General features: G+C 51.1%; 9 protein-coding genes across 9 annotated transcripts; 2 read left to right on the forward strand and 7 right to left on the reverse strand.

Moving 5' to 3' along the window:
* Window positions 1–270: 270 nt before the first annotated feature.
* Window positions 271–1,652, forward strand: stm1 (uncharacterized protein; the record flags this gene model as incomplete). Its single annotated transcript, XM_057179923.1, has 5 exons — window positions 271–291; window positions 427–445; window positions 580–747; window positions 804–927; window positions 1,043–1,652. The coding sequence occupies 5 exons, from the start codon at window positions 271–273 to the stop codon at window positions 1,650–1,652; spliced, it is 942 nt and encodes a 313-aa protein (XP_057028309.1).
* Window positions 1,653–2,376: 724 nt separating this feature from the next.
* Window positions 2,377–5,062, reverse strand: N7457_008881 (putative glutaminase; the record flags this gene model as incomplete). The annotated part of the gene is made up of 5 exons (XM_057179924.1): window positions 2,377–3,003; window positions 3,057–3,187; window positions 3,250–4,255; window positions 4,321–4,720; window positions 4,794–5,062. 5 exons carry the CDS (start codon window positions 5,060–5,062, stop codon window positions 2,377–2,379), a joined length of 2,433 nt encoding a protein of 810 aa, XP_057028310.1.
* A 1,743-nt stretch (window positions 5,063–6,805) lies between these two features.
* N7457_008882 (uncharacterized protein) lies at window positions 6,806–7,933 on the forward strand (the record flags this gene model as incomplete). The annotated part of the gene is made up of 3 exons (XM_057179925.1): window positions 6,806–7,108; window positions 7,183–7,341; window positions 7,397–7,933. 3 exons carry the CDS (start codon window positions 6,806–6,808, stop codon window positions 7,931–7,933), a joined length of 999 nt encoding a protein of 332 aa, XP_057028311.1.
* Window positions 7,934–8,507: 574 nt separating this feature from the next.
* On the reverse strand, window positions 8,508–10,143 carry dbp8 (ATP-dependent RNA helicase DBP8; the record flags this gene model as incomplete). The annotated part of the gene is made up of 2 exons (XM_057179926.1): window positions 8,508–9,567; window positions 9,647–10,143. The coding sequence occupies 2 exons, from the start codon at window positions 10,141–10,143 to the stop codon at window positions 8,508–8,510; spliced, it is 1,557 nt and encodes a 518-aa protein (XP_057028312.1).
* Window positions 10,144–10,512: 369 nt separating this feature from the next.
* Window positions 10,513–12,742, reverse strand: N7457_008884 (anion exchange family protein; the record flags this gene model as incomplete). Its single annotated transcript, XM_057179927.1, has 5 exons — window positions 10,513–11,396; window positions 11,462–11,958; window positions 12,008–12,095; window positions 12,152–12,300; window positions 12,378–12,742. The coding sequence occupies 5 exons, from the start codon at window positions 12,740–12,742 to the stop codon at window positions 10,513–10,515; spliced, it is 1,983 nt and encodes a 660-aa protein (XP_057028313.1).
* A 414-nt stretch (window positions 12,743–13,156) lies between these two features.
* Window positions 13,157–15,466, reverse strand: bbp (putative zinc knuckle transcription factor/splicing factor MSL5/ZFM1; the record flags this gene model as incomplete). Its single annotated transcript, XM_057179928.1, has 7 exons — window positions 13,157–13,837; window positions 13,896–14,098; window positions 14,162–14,270; window positions 14,327–14,550; window positions 14,746–14,963; window positions 15,016–15,235; window positions 15,301–15,466. 7 exons carry the CDS (start codon window positions 15,464–15,466, stop codon window positions 13,157–13,159), a joined length of 1,821 nt encoding a protein of 606 aa, XP_057028314.1.
* Window positions 15,467–15,758: 292 nt separating this feature from the next.
* N7457_008886 (glutathione S-transferase family protein) lies at window positions 15,759–16,623 on the reverse strand (the record flags this gene model as incomplete). Its single annotated transcript, XM_057179929.1, has 3 exons — window positions 15,759–16,383; window positions 16,441–16,494; window positions 16,544–16,623. 3 exons carry the CDS (start codon window positions 16,621–16,623, stop codon window positions 15,759–15,761), a joined length of 759 nt encoding a protein of 252 aa, XP_057028315.1.
* Window positions 16,624–17,555: 932 nt separating this feature from the next.
* On the reverse strand, window positions 17,556–19,358 carry N7457_008887 (ferric reductase family protein; the record flags this gene model as incomplete). The annotated part of the gene is made up of 1 exon (XM_057179930.1): window positions 17,556–19,358. The coding sequence occupies one exon, from the start codon at window positions 19,356–19,358 to the stop codon at window positions 17,556–17,558; it is 1,803 nt and encodes a 600-aa protein (XP_057028316.1).
* Window positions 19,359–20,225: 867 nt separating this feature from the next.
* N7457_008888 (uncharacterized protein) lies at window positions 20,226–20,477 on the reverse strand (the record flags this gene model as incomplete). Its single annotated transcript, XM_057179931.1, has 1 exon — window positions 20,226–20,477. The coding sequence occupies one exon, from the start codon at window positions 20,475–20,477 to the stop codon at window positions 20,226–20,228; it is 252 nt and encodes an 83-aa protein (XP_057028317.1).
* Window positions 20,478–20,554: the final 77 nt, after the last annotated feature.

Genomic DNA, 20,554 nt, shown 5'->3' on the forward strand with positions numbered 1-20,554 from the left:
TATGTAAGGTACCCTAAGCCCTAGGATGCGGGCAGCCAATCAGCGGGTGCGAACAGATTCGCTTAGGAGCAGAAGCCGCCTTTCCTGATTAGTCACCTGGCACCCAGCAACCACAAACCGTGGACCTCTCTTCACCCTGCTCATTCATCATCATCAATCCTGACAGGCCGGATTCCCTTGGGTTCTGCCTTGTGCCCCGTTAACTACTCTAGACCGATTGTCTAAAGTTGAGCGCCTCCCTCCGGAAGGTCTCCGAACACAACAGGCGTCATGACGGACGTCCGGTCCAAGGTACGCTGAAATAGAGCTTTCTTGCGCGCTGTCGGCGACGCAATGCCGACTAAACCCGCGATTTGGCGAGCGATTCCGGAATTTCGTGATTTCTTTAATGTTCAATAACTAATTGCAATTCTTTTATTTTTATAGAACCTCTACGAGCTTCTGGGTAAATTTCCCCTCCCTTGAATCAACTCTCCGGCTCTCTTTTCCGACGACACTGAGCTCTTATCTGCCCTACGAACTCAGCTTGGTTCGCATTCGCTTTTCGACTCATTGATCGCTAACGTTGCCTTGCATCAGGTAACGACCCAGAGCTCGACCCCAGCAGACCCGCTCCTCCCCCCGCCAAGGCTGTCGACCGCCCCGTCGACCGCTCCGGAAAGCGTGATACCCCCAAGGAGCAACCTGCTCGTCACAATGAGTCCAACGCTCGCCGCGGTGGCCGTGTGACCGCTGGCAACGAGGCCGGTATGTGGCCAAAATCACCAGATCCGGCGGAATGACTCGGACTAACAAGAGGGTAGCTTACCGTGACCGCAACGCCGGCCGCAACAACAACCGCGAGAAGCCTACTGATGAGGCTGCTCAGCCCGCCCGCCGTGGTGGCCGTGGCCCCCGCGGTGACCGTCAGTCCCGCACTGGCCAGACGTAAGCGATCCTCCGATTCTCAACAAACCGTGAAATCCCGAAGAATCATGAAATGATATTTTGTGGAAAACACAACGCAATCAACGAGAAACTAACCTGAGATTCGATCCTACAGCGACACCCGCAAGCAGGTCCAGCAGGGCTGGGGTGCCGAGAGCGGCGAGAAGACCTGGGATGATGAGCGCCAGGGTGAGAAGATTGCCAAGAAGGATGAGTCCGAGGCCCAGACCCCCGCCGAGGCCGAGGAGCAGGAGGAGCCCGATAACTCCAAGTCCTTCGCCGACTACCTTGCCGAGAAGGCCCAGCGCGAGAACCTCGCCGCCAAGCCCGAGCGCACCGCCAACGAGGGCAGCAAGCTCGACAAGAAGTGGGCTGCCGCTAAGGAGCTCGCCAAGCAGGAGGAGGCCTCTTACATCCCCGCCTCCGGCGAGAAGGCCAAGCGCGAGAAGCAGCGCAAGGAGAAGAACTTCCTTGACGTTGACCTGCGCTACGTCGAGCCTCCCCGCAGCGGCCCCGCCCCCCGCGGCCGTGGCGACCGTGCCCCCCGTGGTGACCGCCCCGCCCGTGGTGGTGAGCGCAGCGAGCGCGGCCGCGGTGCCCCCCGTGGCGACCGTGCTCCCCGTGGTGACCGCCCTGCCCGTGGCGGTGCTCCCCGCGCCAACGCCCGCGGCCCTGCCGGCCCCACCGTCGACGAGAAGAACTTCCCCAGCCTCGGCGGCAACTAAATTTCCTGACACCAGGAACCCATGCTCCCAGGCCGGGTATCTTTTTCGTTCCGACTCTTTCATCCCTTTCTCCATCTGCTAGGTGTGCAAGTTCACCCGGAGGTGGTATTTATTATGTCGCTTCTCATCGATGGTTTTTATTTTCTCTTTTTTCAAGGGGATAGGGTTTGAGGAGTTCGTGGATGTTGGATGATTCTCCGTGCTGCGGATGCAAAAACTACCCAGTTTGAAGTTTTTTTTCCCTTTTTTTTCTTTGGGGAAAAGATATATTTCCGGGTTGGTCTTATATGTGTGTGTGTGTGCTTACATTTGCCTTCGGTGAGCAAACGCGAATTGGATGAATTCGACGGGCCCATGTAATTTGAATCGATCCAGAAGTCAACAAAAAAATAGTAACGCAAAGAAATCTTCAATTGAATTACGGGACATGTCTGCTACTTATTCCTTTACGTACATGTAGTTTCCAAATTCTAGTGTATCTCTATGCGCGGTTTGATATGTTTTGGATTAGAATTGGGTATGTATGTGACCTTGCTCTAATCCAAGGTGCTGGGAGATATTCACTAAACCCTATGTACTAATGATAGAGTACCCCAATCCACCAGAGTCGGGGCTGGAGTATGGACGTAAAGAGAATGAATGATAACCTTGGGGTAAACCCAGGGTATCAGCAGCCCGTCCATCTCTACGTAAACTTCCCCCCAAATACGCCAAACGAAAGCTTTCACAGCTCTCTCTCGCCATAGGCGAACCGTCCTGACACGGTGAATTCTTTCGCGGCAGACTCAGCACTCGCAGTCCAAGCCGCCATGGTCTCTTCGTCGACGTCGTCAAGGAAGGAGAGACCAGGCATAGCTTTCCCGCCACAGGCCCGCTCCAACGCCAGGAAAGCAAAGTGGCCACCAATGACAGGTCGAGCAAAGAAGTTCGGGCCAGGGAAGCCTCCGTCACCTTCCGTGTTGTGCAGGTCTGTCAACGGACGGTCGGTGCTAGTCTCATTCACCCAGCGCGCAACAGACTCAAGGATCTCTGTACGCACAGGCTTGGAGGCCACGGCCATGGAGAAGAACTCCCAATCGGTCTTGGTGTACAGGTGACGGCTGTCTAGCGGAAGGCCGTACTTCTGACGCACATAGTGATACCAGACAGACTGCTTCTGGTAGATGTGGCGTGGAACAAAGCCGGGCGAATCGGTGTCGGTCCCTTCTAGGTGGAAGCAGAGCTGGGCATCGGCGTAGAGATTGTAGAGCGTTGTCCAAGATCCATACCAGTCATAGGCGAGCTTGGCATGGGAGCCATCTCGGGACATGCCAAACTTCTCCCACTTGGCGATGTAGTCCGCGGCAATTTCCTGTGGTCTATTAGCCAAGCTGTCGGGGTAGGTAGATAGATGTTCGTTCATACCTTGTAATAAGCGGCGTCAGTATCGTGACCGGCTACCTCGGCGATCTTGCTCATGGCATTAATGCCCACGATTCCCTTGAGAGCCAGGTTTGTCTGAAGAGCCAACCAGCCCGCAAAGTCATCGGTAGAGACTATTATCAGGATTAGCTTGAATGCAAACACCCAATAGAACACAAAACAGAGTTGGTCTTACGTTGGTTAGCAGGCTCGAGAGAGAATTCTACCAGATAGCCAGTCCATTGCTTCCAGAGACTGTAGCTTCGCTTCACCCATTTCTCAGCCAAGTGTTTGCCTTTATTACTCCCACCCCATTTACTATCCTGGTAGCCAATGCCGGATAGTATCTGCAGGTCATTCAAGGGGAAAAGTCCAGAGGTCTCATTCGCAACAGTTGATGAAAGGCCCTGTGCTGACCAGATGGACGATGCCTCGGTAGAATCTTCATAGCGAAGCGAGTTCACGATAGCCAAGCCCATGATGAGAATGTTGCCACACTCCTCGACCGGCATGTATTCATCCTTCCCGTCGGGATGGCCCGTAGCATTAGGGAAGTGCGTACCTAAGTCATGCATCGCATACTTATTGGGGTATTGTCCGCTCAGCATGTGCTCGATCAGTGGCTCTAGAAGGTACGCCAACCACCTAGGATTGGTGTACAGGAAGAATGGGAACGCGGGGAAGATGACATCAATGGTTTGGAAGTTACCATTTGAAGAGATCTCCTTCAAAAACAAGATTGGATCATCTGGGGTTCCTGAGAAGGTAGTAGCACCCATGACCTGCCGCGCGGTGAGGGCAACGATGTCAACATAGTCATCAGCTCCTGATAGATACGCATCGTCTGCCACCTGCTGCGAGTAATTGGCTGCCAGAGAGCTGGCTGCATCATAATCTCTGTAGTGGAAACTCAGAAGCTCCTCGGTTGTTGGCCACCAAGCTTCCCACAAGGGTCGCATCATAGTAAGCCCGCGAGATGCCGCATACTGAACAACAGGAACTTGGATGAAAGCGAGAGTAAACGTGACACTGTCGGCATATACCTTAGATGAATGGCCGAGATGGAAAGAGTTGGAGAAGGCAAAGGTTGGAGACCGATCATGAATAGCACGGAATCTATGGTCATTGGTGTTTTGCAGGGTTCCAGAGTTAGCAAAGGCTCGACGCACACCAGTCGCATCCCCAGACTGGTATTTAGCATCCTGTATGGTAATCAGCTATCAATTTCGATCAATTCATTAATACATTCTGACGAAGTAGGACTTACCGAGGGTCCAGTGAAATGAAGAGTGCCCCATTCCGCACGGTCGCGAGTTTCTGTTAGTAGAAGCTCAGTCTCTCTCTGTACTTGCCAACGATTGAGGACAGGCTCGTCGTGCGCGGTCTTCAGGCTGTCCCATTCCCACTTGATCTTGCTGCCACTATCTCCACTGACCCAGCGGCCGTCAACATCCATATAGACGTTGACATCGACATCGCCTTTGACATCGATTGTGACGTAGGAGGCCGGAATTGACTGACGCAGAGTTGAAGTTGGGGTAATGGGTGAAAGGAAAGAAACGGTGATGTCGAGAGGGTCTGTGGACCCCGTGTCGAGGTGGTAGGTCAGATTGGTCGTTGAGGCATCGTAGTTTAGACCAAGGTATTTGGGAAACTTGATCTTGTAGCTGTGGCTTGTTTTAGCGTGAGTTCTCGAGACAAAATCAATAAATAAGAGGTTGTTCCCCTTGAGATCCATACTCTGCGTCCTTCTCCAAAGAATCATGCGGTTTGCCAAGAAGAGGGTATACAGCACCCTGGCTTGGGAGATGAGCCATCAAGGAAAGTCCCACCTCCTCTCCAGTGTAAAACATAGGCCATTTCGACCAAGGTGTGTCTCGAGCATTTGCAAGCCAAGTGCTCAGGTATGGATTCCGTACGATCAAGGGAATGACAGGCGGGGTGAGCGAAGATGCAGTGGTAACCGCTGCCTGGACGACAGCGGCCAGGACCACGAGCGACAGCTGCATGGTCACGCTTGGCGAAGGTGACACCAGGGGTTTGGTCCACGATAGAATGTTTGTAGTGATATGAGCTTGCAAGGTGTAACGAAAGGGTAACCATGAAAGTTGTAGAAGAGAGAGAAGGAGTGAAGGTGAAGGGAATGTTGGAATTCGAGATGCGGGGGAAGGATCACCTGAATTCAATTCTTGGCTCTGAATTGAGGATAGATCTCGATGACTTCAATTCTATCTGAACTCGGGACTTGTTTATATCATTTTCCTCTCCATCGCCGTGGCCTGCAAGAGTCCTGTTCCCCTTTCTCGATGATGTCATGCGGAGAAAGCCCTGACTATCTAATCGCCGACAAGTATGCAGCCACACAGCCTGAGAGATCCACGGGATATCAAGGTAAATCCGACATATTTGATGTGTATATGGGGGATGGGGATTGAATAAATTACTCAATATCTAGTTCGGAATAGGAACAATGGCAGACCCAAGACAAGTGCTGCTATCTGCGATAGGCAATCTATATAGAACCTTGGAAAGCAAGATTGACCGCGTCTGGATCGATATACCTTTTCACAGTGATGCAAGAGAGAATGGGCTCAAGAAAATACCCGGTCTGTATTGCAATCTACCTACTCCGTCCATGTAGGTATCTTATCTCCCTAGGCCTACCTATGTGGCTATACCATATGAGCTGTTATATATCGAATGATGGAACCACAGATGAGCAGTTGGTATATCCACCATACAAATCAATAGAACAAGTCTAAGATGTGTGTATGGAGAAAAGCAAAACCATTACGTTAAAGATATGGCTCCAGGACCCGAGAACTCCGTAGAGAAATCAGACCCCAGAAGCAACCGCAACAGAATGAAGGCTTGGGACCGCTATAAGGGAAAGGAGACTAGTGATGCACCTCAATGCACGTATCCTATTCCCTAACTACTATAAAGGCATTGTTCCCAATAATATACCAGTCAACCTGAGGGTTCGTCAGATGCCCCATTGCTAGTTCCTGAAGCCTTGACGTTAAGCGAAATTGAAAGCCGTAAAATAGATGGGCTCCTAATTAATGCCAATTAATGCTGGGGTCTAAGCCCTGGTGGATCCAGGACACGAAAAGCACTAGACGCGCCCAAGGCCGGGGTTGAGTGTATGACAGTATTGTGAAATGTAAGAGTCTGCTCTCTGTAGGTGCCCAAATGCAGGTATATTGGAAACCCAATGGGCATCCTCCGCTCGAGAAAAGACCATCTAGGAGACGTTGAATCGCCAATATGCATCAGTCCGACTCCGAGGGACCCAAAATCGCTTATTTCAAGACGCGTCGATCTACGCAAAACTGCATATAACAGCCACGTTAGTTAAGTAAAGCAAGCAAGGTAAAGAAGTGAAGGACGAATGTAACCAGAGTGCCTTCAAGTCGACAGCAACGCGTTCTCAACACGACTGTGTGGAGCCCAGTCCGTGCTCTATACAAAGCTAGTAAGGTATCGACTACACGCGATCGACGCGCAAGACCTTTTTTTCTTTTGAGATCCTCTTCCTTTTTCTTACTACCTTCAACCTTCGACTTCTCACTCTTCCGACTTAGAACACTTGCCCAGGCAATTGTCCGAGCTCGCGTCTGCACCATCACGACACTCTCCCCGCAGCACTCCGCAGCACTTCCGCATCTTGCAGTCTCCCATCTTCTGCTCCAATCTTCTAGTCTCCTCCGATTCCCCTTCAACCCCCGATTCCATCTTTCCTCTCCATAATGAACTCGACTTCAGTACAATTCAGCCCCGTCAAAGACGGACGACGAATTCTCGGCGAGAAGGACTCCAACGCGTGTCTCTCCCCCGCCACACATGCCAAATCTTTCCTAGGCACTCCAGTAAAGCGAGCATCAATTGCTATCTCGCCGAAAAAGCTCCTCCCCTCCCCTATATTTGCTGGCCAAAAACGGACACGGGATCAAGTGGATGAGACCGAAGAAAACCTCGGACACGTGCAGGCACGCGAATCGTCTCTGCAGCCTGCCGTCCAATGCACAGTCAATGATGATATGCAAAGCCAGGTAAGCTCATGCAAAGCAGACAAAGAAAAACCCCGAGAATGGTCCATCCCAAAGCTAACCATTTGACGCGCTAGCTCACCCAAACCCCCACACCACAAAATTCTCAACCCGAACGCGACCAGACACCAGATCAGATGGAAACCGATCAATCTTTCAATATGTCCAAGAACTCCGAGCAAGAAACGTGTATCATTCCCCTAGACTCCGACGCGCGCAAAATGTTCATCCAACAAGTATGTGAACCATGGCATCCAGTCTGAAATACCCGCGGTTCTAACAATTGAGCAGAAAGCCAGCCTTCTTCGATCAAGACTCCAGAGTGCCATGCGCAATGTGACAGACCACCAGTTTGATCGTCGGGTCTCCGAGCTAGAAGCACACAGTCGCAAATGCCCTAGACTCTCACTATCCGTCCTCTCCACACCACCTCTCTCATCCCGCAAACACTTCACATCCTTCCCTTCCTCACAAATGAAGACCCCTCGAATTGGCTACTCCGGCTTCTCCTCGACCCCCATTCACAGCACACCCGATCTCCCAGGCCGACCTTCCCCATTGTCATCCAGCGTGGTCCAGCAACGCACAGCGTCACATGCGCAACGAACACCACCCCGCGCTCTCGGTTCCCCAATGCAGCTGAGCAGTCCTCCAGCCACGGTAATCCGCCGTGAGCCTGAGAGGAGAACAAGCATGGGCCCAGGGGCCGAGCTGGGTATGGATGATATGAACGGCATGTCACCGTCACAACGAGGCGATGCCGTCGACGGATTGCTCAAACTCATGAGTACGGCTGGGAATCCGAGTTCAGACTCATGGACTGGATGATTTGGGAGCATTGTACTTTTGTCTTCTTGATTATGTGTTGATATTGAGGGTTCAGATCAATGCTCGTTGAGCATGCCTGAGGGAACCCGGATGGTATTGCACATGAATGGCTGGCATCCGGTTCCGAAACATGTGTGTAGTATGATGATGTGATGCCGAAACAAGGATATCGAATCTTAATATGCTTTAGGTATTGATCCTGGTTGGACAGTCAGTTTATCTCATTTTGGGAGCAATGGAGTATTATTAGAATAATTAGTTACCCTGCGATCAATGATACCATTTGTGCATTTGAACAGCTGCTCTCCAGTCATCACGCTTAGAAACCCAACCATTTATCATCACTTGAAACCAGTCACCTTAGAACACGGCTGAGCCTACTCCATACTCCGTACATATGGGTAGATATGCAATATTCCATCCAGGAATGCGACTAGAACAAGGCCACGTGCCACATTGCTTATAGTACAACGGGATACATCAAACGCCAAGAATCCGAGAGAAGACCGCTAAATGTATCAATTGATTCAGGAAATGATAAATGGTATACAACATCTATTCAGTAACACACCCCTCACCGGACCTTCTTCAGCTTATTGCGCTTGCGTCCGAGGATATCACGGCCCTCCTCAATCTCACCTGCAGCCTCACGCTTCGCAGAACCAACCTCCTTGAGCAGACCTGTTCTGACAACACGGCTCTCGATATTGACACCTTCCTGTTCGAACTCCTCCATCTCCCTACCAACACGCTGCTCAATGGCAAGCACGAGCTCAACATCACGCTGTCCGACAAGTGTAGTAGCTTCACCCTTCCGGCCGGCACGGGCAGTACGACCAACACGGTGCACATAGTCATCCGGGTTGCGCGGCACATCGAAGTTAATGACCAGCTCCACGGAAGGAATATCGAGACCACGCGACGCAACATCTGTAGCGACCAAGATACGGGCAGCGGTGGCTCGGAAACGGGCCAGGTTGGCTGTGCGCTCGGATTGCGGGAGGATACTGTGAAGGGAGGTGATGCGGTGGCCGAGGCGGCGGAGGGTGCGTTCGAGCAGATCGCAGGTTTTGGTGTGGTTGCAGAAGACGATGACGGGCTTGGTGATGTTTTCTTCGGTGGAGAGCAGAGCGTGCAAGAAGGCCTCGCGGTGCGTCATGGGAACCTTGAGGTATGTCTGCTTGAGGGTTGGCGGGATCTTGCCTTGGTTTTCGGTGCCGATCTCGGTCATGAAAATGGGTGGCTTGTTGCCTGCTGTCGGCATGGACTTCAGGGCCCGTACTTCGGCTGTCATTGTAGCTGTGAAGAGCAATGTTTGACGCTCGGAGGATGGGGGAAGTGCGCCGAGACAGGTTTCCACGTCTGGCAGCATGCTTCCGGGCCCGCTGGCTAGCAGGCGATCGGCTTCATCGAGAACAACCATTTTGACGCGGCGAAGACCAGCTACGGTATCTTCTCCGGACGTCTTGATGTGATCTGCCAGTCGGCCGGGTGTTGCGATGACAACGTGCGGCCGGCTTGCAAGCTCGATAGCCTGCTTCCGCATGTCCATACCTCCAACAACGAGGATGGGCTTCATATTTTGCGGTGCGGAGACCGCTCTGAATTGTTCGTGGATCTGGAGGGCAAGCTCACTAGATAGAGACAAACAAGGTCAGTTACGGAACAATAATGGCACATCATCTTACATCCACCATGGACATCCAAACGTACCGGGTTGGGGTCAAAACCAAAGCGTAGATTCCAAATGGATTCCGGGCCCATTGTTGCATGATCGGAACTGCAAAGGCCATGGTCTTTCCGGAACCAGTGCGACTTCCACCAATACAGTCCTTTCCTTTCAAGATCTCAGGAATACAAGCCTTCTGAATAGCAGTCGGGCGTTTAATGGCCATTGTCGCCAACGAGGACACAAGCCAAGGCGCCACATCCAAGGTGGAAAATGTGGACAGACCACTCTGTTTACCAAGCTCAATTGCCTGACTGATGAGAACCGGGTCCTCCTCCTTAGCTTCGGGCTCCTCCTCTACCTCGCCCTTCTTCCTGATACGGGAAAGGGTGGGGAGCGGCGCAGGTGCGACATAAGAGTCGGTCGAGGACTCTGAGAGGCGGCGACGCTTGGGGGCGCGGTCATCGACATCGGGCTGTTCAATATCTGAATTATCAGACACATCAGAGTCCTCAAACTCCCGATCCATATTTGGGGGCATCTTGTTTGCGACTTGTCTATCAAGACGAAATAATTTTGTGGCAGAAAAAGTTATCCCCACCGAGCGGTAGGGTGTTGGTGGCCTGATCCATAAGGCATATATAAGTATATACTACCCGTAACTTGGTTAAAATAATTGAATCTAGTCGGTCAATTGCATAGTAAAGTACATGTATCAACTAATTTCTTATGCAAGAATTCATGGATTAACTGGTTTTGAGTCCTGGAACAGCAATGAGTTCATGTAGGTGGATGGCTTTCCCAGGTGGGCGTATACATGTAGACATGAGTGCCCATCGATTATGGTGATGATAAAATAAGATGATATGGAGAAGACGCTTTTGTTTGCAACACGTTGCCCTCGCACCTTTCAATCAATCCTGCTAGCTGTGCTTCTTCTGCGCGAAACCCGAGAGGGGAGTTCATATGCCTCACCTCGCTCCAGATCATTATCCTCCACTGCAGATTCCGGAGAAGTCGAGGTCCTGTTTCTCAATACTCCGTTTCCTCCAGTTGAGGGTTCCTCCTGGATGCCACTGGCTACCGCCTGTTCATAATCCTCTAGCCCATGAGTGCCGCCGACACTTTCCATGGTGAATGGACTTGCGGTCGGTCCATCCAGAGCTGCAAGCTCCTCGCGAGTGAACCATCTGGGGAGCAAAAACGATCGCACGGGGATGAGAAGGAGAATGATGACAGGAAAGCCGATAGCAGCGATGGTTTGAGTGATGGCGAAAGTCGCACCAAAACCGACTAACTCAAGAATGACAAACGCCCAGATGGCCGCACGACGTTCAATCCTCTTGAGAGGATTCGATGCGGGGGTGAAGTTTTTATCTTGGGCGAGGAAGATCAGTTTCTGCGTGATGCCGTTGCCCTGTAGAGCCTGGACGCCCATAATGAAGAAAAGACCAGCCATGACGCCCTGTGGAATCAGGTGCAGCACGATGAGGAGAGGTCCGGTCATTGTTCCCAAGGTCAAAAGGCCTTGCGCAAAGTTACTCACTCGCTGCTCTACTACATGGTCAGTTATCCGAATGGCTTTTCCCTTGTTTGTATCATCTTCATCTGCAACTTGACGGGTGACGCAGAGGGCAGCAGTGTGGAAGGGAGCTTGGGGAATGAGGCCATTAGGGAATGGTATTCCCAGAATCCCGGCGACAAAGGTTGTGAGACCAAGCAGCCAAATATCCCAATGGAAGCCAGCTGGCTTCCGCAGAGGAAATTCAGTTCCTTGGGCAATGAGGGATGACACTTGGAAGATAATGTTAATTACACAGAGTACTTCGCACTCTTGAAAGGTCTGTCAGAGTACTTACCATTGTGATCAAACCAGAAGAGAATCGTGAGAAGAAGTGCAAACGGAATGGCGAGGAAGACATCCCCAACGCTGATATCCCAGAAGTGAACGAGCCAAGATCGGTCACTTGTAGGAAAGAAAGACTTGCTAGTAGGCAACGTAGCAACGTCGACATCCCTCATATGGCCGATATGGATGAAACCGGTAAAGAAGACGATGGTCAATGGCGTGCCATAGTCCTCGAGGAATTTCCGAATGGGCCGTTTGAAAAGATTGCTGTTGCCCAACTCGCCACAGATCCATGCACACATCAGGACCAAAAGTGCAACCATGATACTCAAGTAAGCGGAAGTCTCTCCCACAGAACCCCATTGTCTGGTAAGAACTTGAATGCCCTTTTGAAGATAAATACATGCGACATAGAACCCAAAGATGTCGCATGAGAACCGAGTGACATAGGTCAAAGCATTGCAGGAATTAGTGATGGCCAATATCCAATGCATGATCAAAGACCAACTAATGCCTATGTCAGTTATATCAACAAACGATATTGATAGCAACTCACATTCCAATCCAACACATGAATGCAAGATATGGTGTTCCCCGAGGAGAAACGATGTCGTAGACCGTGTAGTTGAACACAGTAATAGGACCTATAGCCTTCAGTTTGAGTCTTTCACAACATATCCCAGTGCTAGAAATCTCTTACCAGTTACACCAACAATGACCAATGGCTGGGCCGCAAAAAGCGAAAATACGATTGCCCCAAGAACAGACGCCAGTAGAACTTCATTGACGCCAAAGCTCTGATCTGTCTTCTCGAACATATCTAGCGAGAAAGCCAGAGCAGGCAAGATACTATATTGGTTGTAAGCAAATGATACAGTGCACCAAAAAAGGAAATATTGATTAATATCCAAACAGAGTCAACATACTTAGCAAAATACATGTAGATCGTAGCAGGTACGACACGATAATCCCATGCGTCAGTCCAATCGCTCCAGTAATACGGTGCTCTGCGCTTGACATCATTGATCATTCCACGGAAAAAATAAATGTGCCACCATTTTGATTGGGTCGAGTGCGCTGACGCTGTCCTCGATGCACGACTCGTATTTTCTTGAGCATCATCTTCTTGGCCCTCAGATCGCTCAGATTGGTGCCTTCCAGCATGGGCAGATCTATTCGAGAGCACTGGTGATAGTTGTTGCGACTGCCAAGAAGGGTTCCGCTGGGCGGATGGCGAAGAGTGCATGTTGAGTCCCGTAGGGAAGGAGTCGCCGTGCGACGTTCCTTGCATATGCAATAGTAGGGTGGACACAATGCGCTAGTTCAATTGACCGGTCATGGAATTTTAAGAGTCAAAAGCTTAGATCGACTCAAGAAAGGTGAGAGCACGAGTGTCAAGATGCAATTAATAGTAGATACTTGATTTTGCGGAGAAATGTTGGAGCTGATGATGCCAAGACCCAAAGTGGGGCCTGAGGCATCATTGCATTTCCATCAGGCTGCTACGAGGTTCGGAAAGTCTCAGACATGTACAATGATAAGAATCAAGTCGAGTTAAAGATTAGAAATATTACTCAAGATGGCCTAGAAAAGCAACACTAATGATGTTTTTTGAAACAACTGTTAGCGAGGAATGGGCTGTTCAAGTTAATCCTGTTGTCGATTGGGTTCGCTTAGAACCCCATGCCATTTTCTTCACGCATAATCAAATAATTTCACCTTGTCGAATCCTGTATTCACTGGGGAGGTGGGGGTGGGGGAGGCAGATCGCTGGGAGGAGGTGGTGGTGGTGCATCACCAGGAGGCGGCGGGGGGGGAGGGCTGCCAGCACCTCCAGGGTACATCGGAGCCATGCCAGGAGGGGGAGGAGGGGCACCCATGCCAGGAGGGGCAGCACCAGGAGCACCCATGCCAGGGGGTAAGCCGCATATCCGCCGTAACCGCCGTAACCTCCATAGGCGGGCTGTCCACCGGGAGGAGCTTGTTGCTGCCAGGGAGCAGCACCCGTGGCAGTACCAGGAGGAGCATATCCACCTTGGGATCCGTAACCGTAATCGCGGCCTTGACCTTGACCTTGACCTTGACTTTGGCCTTGGCTTTGGACGGCCCAGGGAGCAGGACCACCCTGGTTGCGAGAACCATAGTCGTCACGAGATCCATAGTTGTCGCGGGATCCGTAATCACCACGGGATCCATAGTCATCGCGAGGACGAGTGTCACGGCGCTGTTGCCAAGGAGCCACATCGCTCTGGGGAGGCGGTCCACGTTGCTGCCAGGGCTTCGCATCACGATCCTCGGGGTAGTTGTTACCACCAGCGGGGCCGGCTTCAATACGACGGGGTTCATATTCGCCAGGAGCACCACCAGACAACTCGTTCATCAATTGCTAAGTGAGATGTAAGCATCAGATCAAATGAGGCAGTAATGCACAAAGAGAAACTTACCTCCATCTCGCGATCGACAGCATCGCCAGTACCAGCACGAGGACCACGCTTGTCCGCGCCGCCGTTGCGCCAGTCACTGCCTCTCTGGCGGTCAGGACAATCGCGAGCCATGTGGCCAGCATTGCCACAGACGCGACAGATGATGTTCGCTGTGAAATTACGCTGTTCAGGGCAGTCATACTTGCGGTGTCCGATTTGACCACCTGGAAAGAATCGAGATTAGAACGAATTATGCAAGCAAAAATGACAGGAAGATTGCCACTTACAGTTCTGGCAGGCCTGGTTCTCGTCGTCACGGAGGGTACCGTTGAGAGCAGCCAGCTCACGCAGTTGATTGCGCTTGAGCTCGTTTTGGCCTTCGGGAATGGATGCGGCCTGATAATTTTGTCAGTATTAAGTTTTGGCCCACAGAATGGGAATGAAGAACTTACTGTTTCAATGACATTGTGAACAAGCTTTTTGGCTTTGTTAACCTTTTCTTCGGTGTCTGCCATAATAAGGCAGTGAAGATCTTCTTCCTGGTTGCTACCGTGAGCGGCATCAGAGCGACCCTTTCCTTCCTTGACGGAGCCTTTACCACGAATTGCAATCTTGGCGCCAGACTCGGTCTCCATCTTTTTCAAGGTGTTTCCACGAGGTCCTATAAGTAAGCCAACTGTAAAAAGTAGCAAGAGCTTAGTGTTAGTGATCCTGTAATTTTTGAAAGCACGGGCAGCATCAAGCGCCAAGGTTTAGCAAGAAACGAGCTGAGGACACCCAAGAAGGTATGACTTGTCAACTCGCGTCGAGCAGGGACTCATGACAGATATAATGGAAGAATGGTTAGGAGTTAGAGGGTTAGTTATCATACTGAAGTTAATCTCTGGATAATCATTCACTGGAACGTAGACCTTCTCTTGGGTCTTGGTCGGACGTCTGTAGTCAGAAGGCGGGTGGTAGTTAGGAATGGTCTTCATGGCCTTCTCAACAAGTTTGTGACGCTCATCCTCGAGCCGTTTGCGATAACGATATTCGCGAGTGTTGACACGTCTACCGAAGTTGTCGTACTGAGGTGGCGGCGAGGGAGATCTGTGGCAAAAGTCAGTACCTGAAAAATGATGCAAACAAGAGGAATCCGTACCTGTCACCGTCGGCTGGGACTACATCGTTGATCCGAAGCTTCTGGCTGATTTCCTCGATACGAAGGTGAAGTGTGTAAGCTTCGAGCTGCTCGCTGGTGAAGTTCGCCATGATCATGGTAGGCAAGCCCATAAGGCCGGCGGCCTTGTTCTCCTGCTGGTCGCCCCAGCGGTTGCGCTTCTTGCGCCTCTTAGAGCCATCGGCCTCCAGTACTGGTTCAGCTTTGGAGGAAACAGTCAGTTTGTTATTTTCGGTGGTTGCGCTTTGAAAAAAAAAAAGAACTTACCTCGAACAGGGCTGCGGCCACGTTTGGGGCCATCGGGTCCCATAGACGGGGGCATGGATGAAGGGGTCGCAGTGAGACTCTCCTCCTCTCCTTCCTCGCCGGCCATGCGTCGCCGACCCAACGGGATGTTGTTGGAGCCAGTAATTCCTTGACTGCGCCAAGCCATAACTGCTGCCTTGGATGAAATAAAGGTAAGTCTGGTTAGTGATACAAAGATGGATGTAAAAGAAGTAAAAAGCAACCTCCACCTTTGCCAAGATGTGGCCACCCTGCACGTGATTTTGGCAAATATTGAAGGCGGTGGGGCTGATCTACAATGTCCTGAATGTACGGAGTGGATGGTCTGCTTCCCTTATTTGATCCTTGACTTTCATTTTGATTTCGAGTTAGATACCCTCCGTAAACTTCCACTATTTGATTGTCATGCCTTTTCTCATACATCTCCATCAACATTTGATTCAAGCTTTGCTTTTGGCATCGGTGCGCATCCCCTGCTGGACCCAAGACCTAGTTTGAGCAGCCTCTTTCTCCATGGCCTCTTTATCCTTGATCAGATCTTTGATGGTATGGGTGGAAGGAACATGTCGACCCTTCTCAGTGCCCGGTCTCTGTGCCATGAGTTCTTCCCACGCTTTGACATTTGGGAACTCCTCAATATCGACACCGGCCCATCCTGCAGCAGCCACCCAGCCCCAGTGTGAGATATCGGCGATGGAGACGTGGTCCCCGACAATGTATCCAGACTTGGACTCAGCAAGGTGCTTATCTAAAACGCCATACAATCGACGCGACTCGTTGACATATCGGTTCACGCCGTACTCGATGCGCTCGGGCGCATACCGCGAGAAGTGGTTGGCTTGACCCTGCATGGGGCCGAGACCTGCATTCTGGAAGAATAGCCAGTTTTTCATCTCGTAGTACTCCCGTGTGCCCTTGGGGAATGAGATCTTGTAGTCTGTATCGTACCGTTCTGCCAGGTACTCCAGGATGCTACCAGACTCAAATAGTCGGATCTCCTGGCCATCGCTGAAGGTATCTGTCAAAGCAGGAATGCGACCATTGGGGTTGATCTTTAGGAACCAGCTGCACAACAATTAGATATGTTTCTGCGGAATCATTCGTACAGGTGCAAGCACATACTCTTCCTTTTGAGTGTTCTTCGAGATGTCGATCTTTTCAACCTTATATGGCAGACTGCAACCTGTCAGTGCCGATCATCATGCGGTCAAAGACACTACGATACCCAAGCTCCTCCAGCGCGATGGAGATCTTGATCCCATTGGGGGTCTGGGCTGTGTAGAGGGTAATGTTTGGCTGAGTCATGTTGGCAAGATAACTAGGTAACAGCTTTGGAGCAGAAAGTCGAGAGAGGATTGGAGGGAAGATTCTTGATGAAAAATGAGAAAACATCTGATTCACGGATGCATTCTGGGGGCTTAAGTATACGATGGGTGATGTCACGTCCGTCTTTCCCCACTTCGTGGATTTCTAAGCTTCGTTTCTCCCCGGGGCCCCCGATCTGTTGCAAGGTTGATTAACAATTGTATCGGTTTGGCCCGGGGCAACTTTCAACCGTTTGGATAGACGCTTTGTAAGTTATACTATGTCATTTTAGTGGCTCATACCCGACTCCCGAGGACTATGGCAGACTTTGAGGGCTACTCTTCCCTATCTAACGTCAAGTCTACATATCTTGTGTGTACCCCAGCAGGGAAAGGTATAGAGACTGGGCTGAGACAAAAGTTATCGTCCCCCCATACAAAGTAGTTTACACAAGGATATAGTGGAAAGAAGATGTTGCCCTCTTGATAGACGAGGCAATGAAAGGCCATGTAGATAGAAGCCGCGAAGAGAAGATGCTTGACAACATGTAAGGACCAACATTCTGGACAGAGAGGAACTTAGATCGTCCAAATACGCACATAGAGCTGGCTGACATCCATGGAACGAGTTAAAGTTGAGCCTGTCGCAACCTTGGAAGCTTCTACCAGAATCGTGAATAACCATTTATCATATCTATTTAGCGGAAAAGATATGTACAACTATCTATAAACAAACCCCCAATAACAGGACGGCCGATGCCCGAGAAAAGTAAAATCAAGATATACAAGAAACGCCAGCCGCCAAACAGACCGACAGGCAAGAGAAACGTCAACCCCAAGTATCACCTCCCAGTATGAATGTGACCGACTATCACAAGAAACACGCTCATGCGCCAAAGAGACAAACGCTCGTATCGAAAACTTCATATGGATCTACCAAGAAAAGCTCTCTTCCACGTAATCAAGACTAGACTGAGCCTGTCTCTTGCGACAAACACGGCGCACATCATCACTCAGACCACCGTTGCCGCAGACGAGCACGCCCATGGCGCCGATTTGGTTCTCGACTTCCATGCCGATCAAGGTATCGATCTGTGGACGACCAGGGAACATCTGGACAGTAGCAGAAGGGCTTTGGATCTCTTTTGTGTTGCGCGGCCGTGTAACGAAGAGCATGATGCGCAGGACTTCCCGGCGACGGTCCATGGCCAGGATACTGGTCATCCAGGGCCGGATCCACTCCAGGTGTTCGGGAGACTGAATGATCCAGACGAGGGTGACGCGGCGGGCGGCAACTGTGCCATTCGCGAACCCGGCAACCAGGTGGCGAACAAATGGTACGTGGTGGGTAATACCGACACCGCCAGCAAAGAGCATGACCGTGCCGTATGAGTCCAAGGTGTGGATATTGCCATATGGACCCTCGGCGAACGCGCGGAGGGTGATTTTCGATCCCATGGCATTTGATGCACGTTGGAAGAGCTTGTCTGTCATACCCGTGCGACGGCGGACTAGAAGGGAGATGGTTTCCTTCTGCGGCGTGTTGAGGAGGTCTTGCCTTGTGGATGGGAGAGATTTTTCATCGGTATTGCTGTCTTCTGTTTCACTCCAGCCGACAGAGAAGGGGTGCGAGGTCAACCATCCTACGGCTGGGATGTAGAGGTAGATGTGTTGACCGGGACGGAAGGTCCAGGGACGAGCCATGCGGAGGGTAATGCGCATTGCGTCACCAGGCATAGCCTCGACCGTTGCGGTGGTCGATTGACGTCCGCAGTTGCGGTACACAATGATGAGGAAACGGGTTCCTCGCTCAAGGGCCCAGAGGATGATAGCTGCAAGCAGGTAGGTCTGTGCAACGAACCCGTTGAGGTGGACCCAGAGAAAGCCCATGGAAACGGCGGCGATGGCGATGTGCAAGTGAAGGAATGTCTCATAGAATGCATGGCGAATGGGTGAGGGGGAGTGCAACAAAAGCGCAGTAAATGCGCAAGCAGCCACCAAGCCTGTCATCAAGAAACTGCTGCTACTCAAAGCTATCCCGACAACTTTCCAGCCTGCTTCTTGACCTTTCGGAATGGCCCATGCAAATACATGCGCAAGACTTTCTAACACCACGATGCGGCCAAGCCATCTGTGGAGCAGGTTCCATGTATCGAAAGGCACATGGAGCATAGCAATAAGAGGGTTGTTACGACCCGCCATGATAACCAGAGGGATCAGATTCACGGTTGCCATAGTACCTGTACGGTTACGCACGACACCAGCAAGCGTGTCTTCCTTAGACCCATAAGGATTGGTCACACAGCAGAGCGTGACGTTCATGGCGACGACACCGGTGATAAGGAACGCATGGAAGCGGCTGGGTAAGGTACCCATGTTGACAGCTGATGAGAGCTGCATTTCACGGTTGTGGCGGGTGCCAAACAATGAGGCATAGATGATATGCTCCTTGATCCAAGCGAAGGCCCCATGTGTAGGGACAAAGTACTGCTGTCGATCATTGCTGAAACTCGACAGGCGACGAAGATGGCGGGAAAAACGGAGGACTAGCTGCCAAATACCATAGAGGGCGGCGGCACAACCAAGTGCGAGGATTGTATAGCGTGCTAAGTCATCGTTGACAGCTTCGTAGAACAGGTCTTCAGCAGTAGGTGCACCATGGCGTTTTTCGATGTGTTTGATATTGGTTGCGCTAGTCAGTCCGGCGAGGGACATGGCCAGAGGGAAGGGGTGCATGATGCTCCACCAAATTTGGTACACTTTAATTGTTCAGATCTGGAGTTGGTTGTTGATCGACGGGGCCAGCGTGATAGAAAACCGTGCGTTGAGAGCGGGAATGTTGGTATCAGGACCAATGTCACAAAAAGCTTGCAAGATCGGGTCGGGATATGAGACAGCAAATGAAAGGGGACCGGGTTGCTTAATCAAGCGGCATACACAAGGGTTGCCGAGCTCCAGCCGGTTAGAGAATGTCGTTTGGTGGCTGGTGTCGAATATAGGACCTGCCTAGATCTAATGTGGGAGGATCAGAGGGGAAGCTGATGATCGATAGTTCGGTCCGATTGTCCTCGGCGAGAAGCGAAAATGTTCACAGAACAGCGGGGATGTGCGTTAAAGAAGCCTGGAAGGTTCTTGTCGACGGGCAACGAAAGGAATGCTAGTGATCCGGTCACTGCAAAAATGGGCTAAAGATGGAAGATTGTCCACCGGGGAACAATGTAGATTGTCTCAGAAAGAAAGGCACAAGAAATGAGACTATGTCTATTTCTGAGGGATTAACAATGAACAATGCACACTGAACACTGAATCATCGAAGATCGAAAAAAATAGAAGAAAGGACTGTTTCCCCTTGTATCCAGTCCAGTGGGGAGAGCATGAGACAGGGTCAGGGACAGGCTAATATGTAGAATCCAGGAAAGCCCATGGGCACGGCCTCATGTCATCAGGTACTCCGTCACTAGTTTGGATTTAGTCATTTTGATTTTTTCTGATTTCCCTCAGGAGAAGAGGGTCCCTCGGCTGGGAGCATAGATCGGTTCAAGGGATGTTCATCTGCAGAGAGGCCGGTCCCGCAAATCGCTTTCGTCAAATCAAGTCGCCATATTACAGAGAGCTCTCACGAAAATTTTCAGAAGATGCACATAGAGCATGCGACAGGTCGAGCCCGACTTGTGGCAAGGCCGCGGAATCGCGGATCAAAAGCTCTGACTGGCCAACAGTGAAACAGGCGGAGTTTGACACGAACATCGACAGCCGCCACAGCGTCCGACATTGATCCGCGTCAAGGCTTGGCTCACGACGGACTGTTTGAGAACCGACCCCTGCTTCACCTGCCAGCCAATGTGCAGCGGGCATAGTGGAGACGAAGCGGAGTAGTTGTTGGCACTCGACATTTGCTGTGTTCGTTGGCGCCGACGTCAATCAATCACAAA

The sequence above is a fragment of the Penicillium paradoxum genome, assembly GCF_028828445.1.
Source record: "Penicillium paradoxum strain IBT 22861 chromosome Unknown utg000007l_segment0_segment0, whole genome shotgun sequence".
Classification (NCBI taxonomy): domain Eukaryota; kingdom Fungi; phylum Ascomycota; class Eurotiomycetes; order Eurotiales; family Aspergillaceae; genus Penicillium; species Penicillium paradoxum.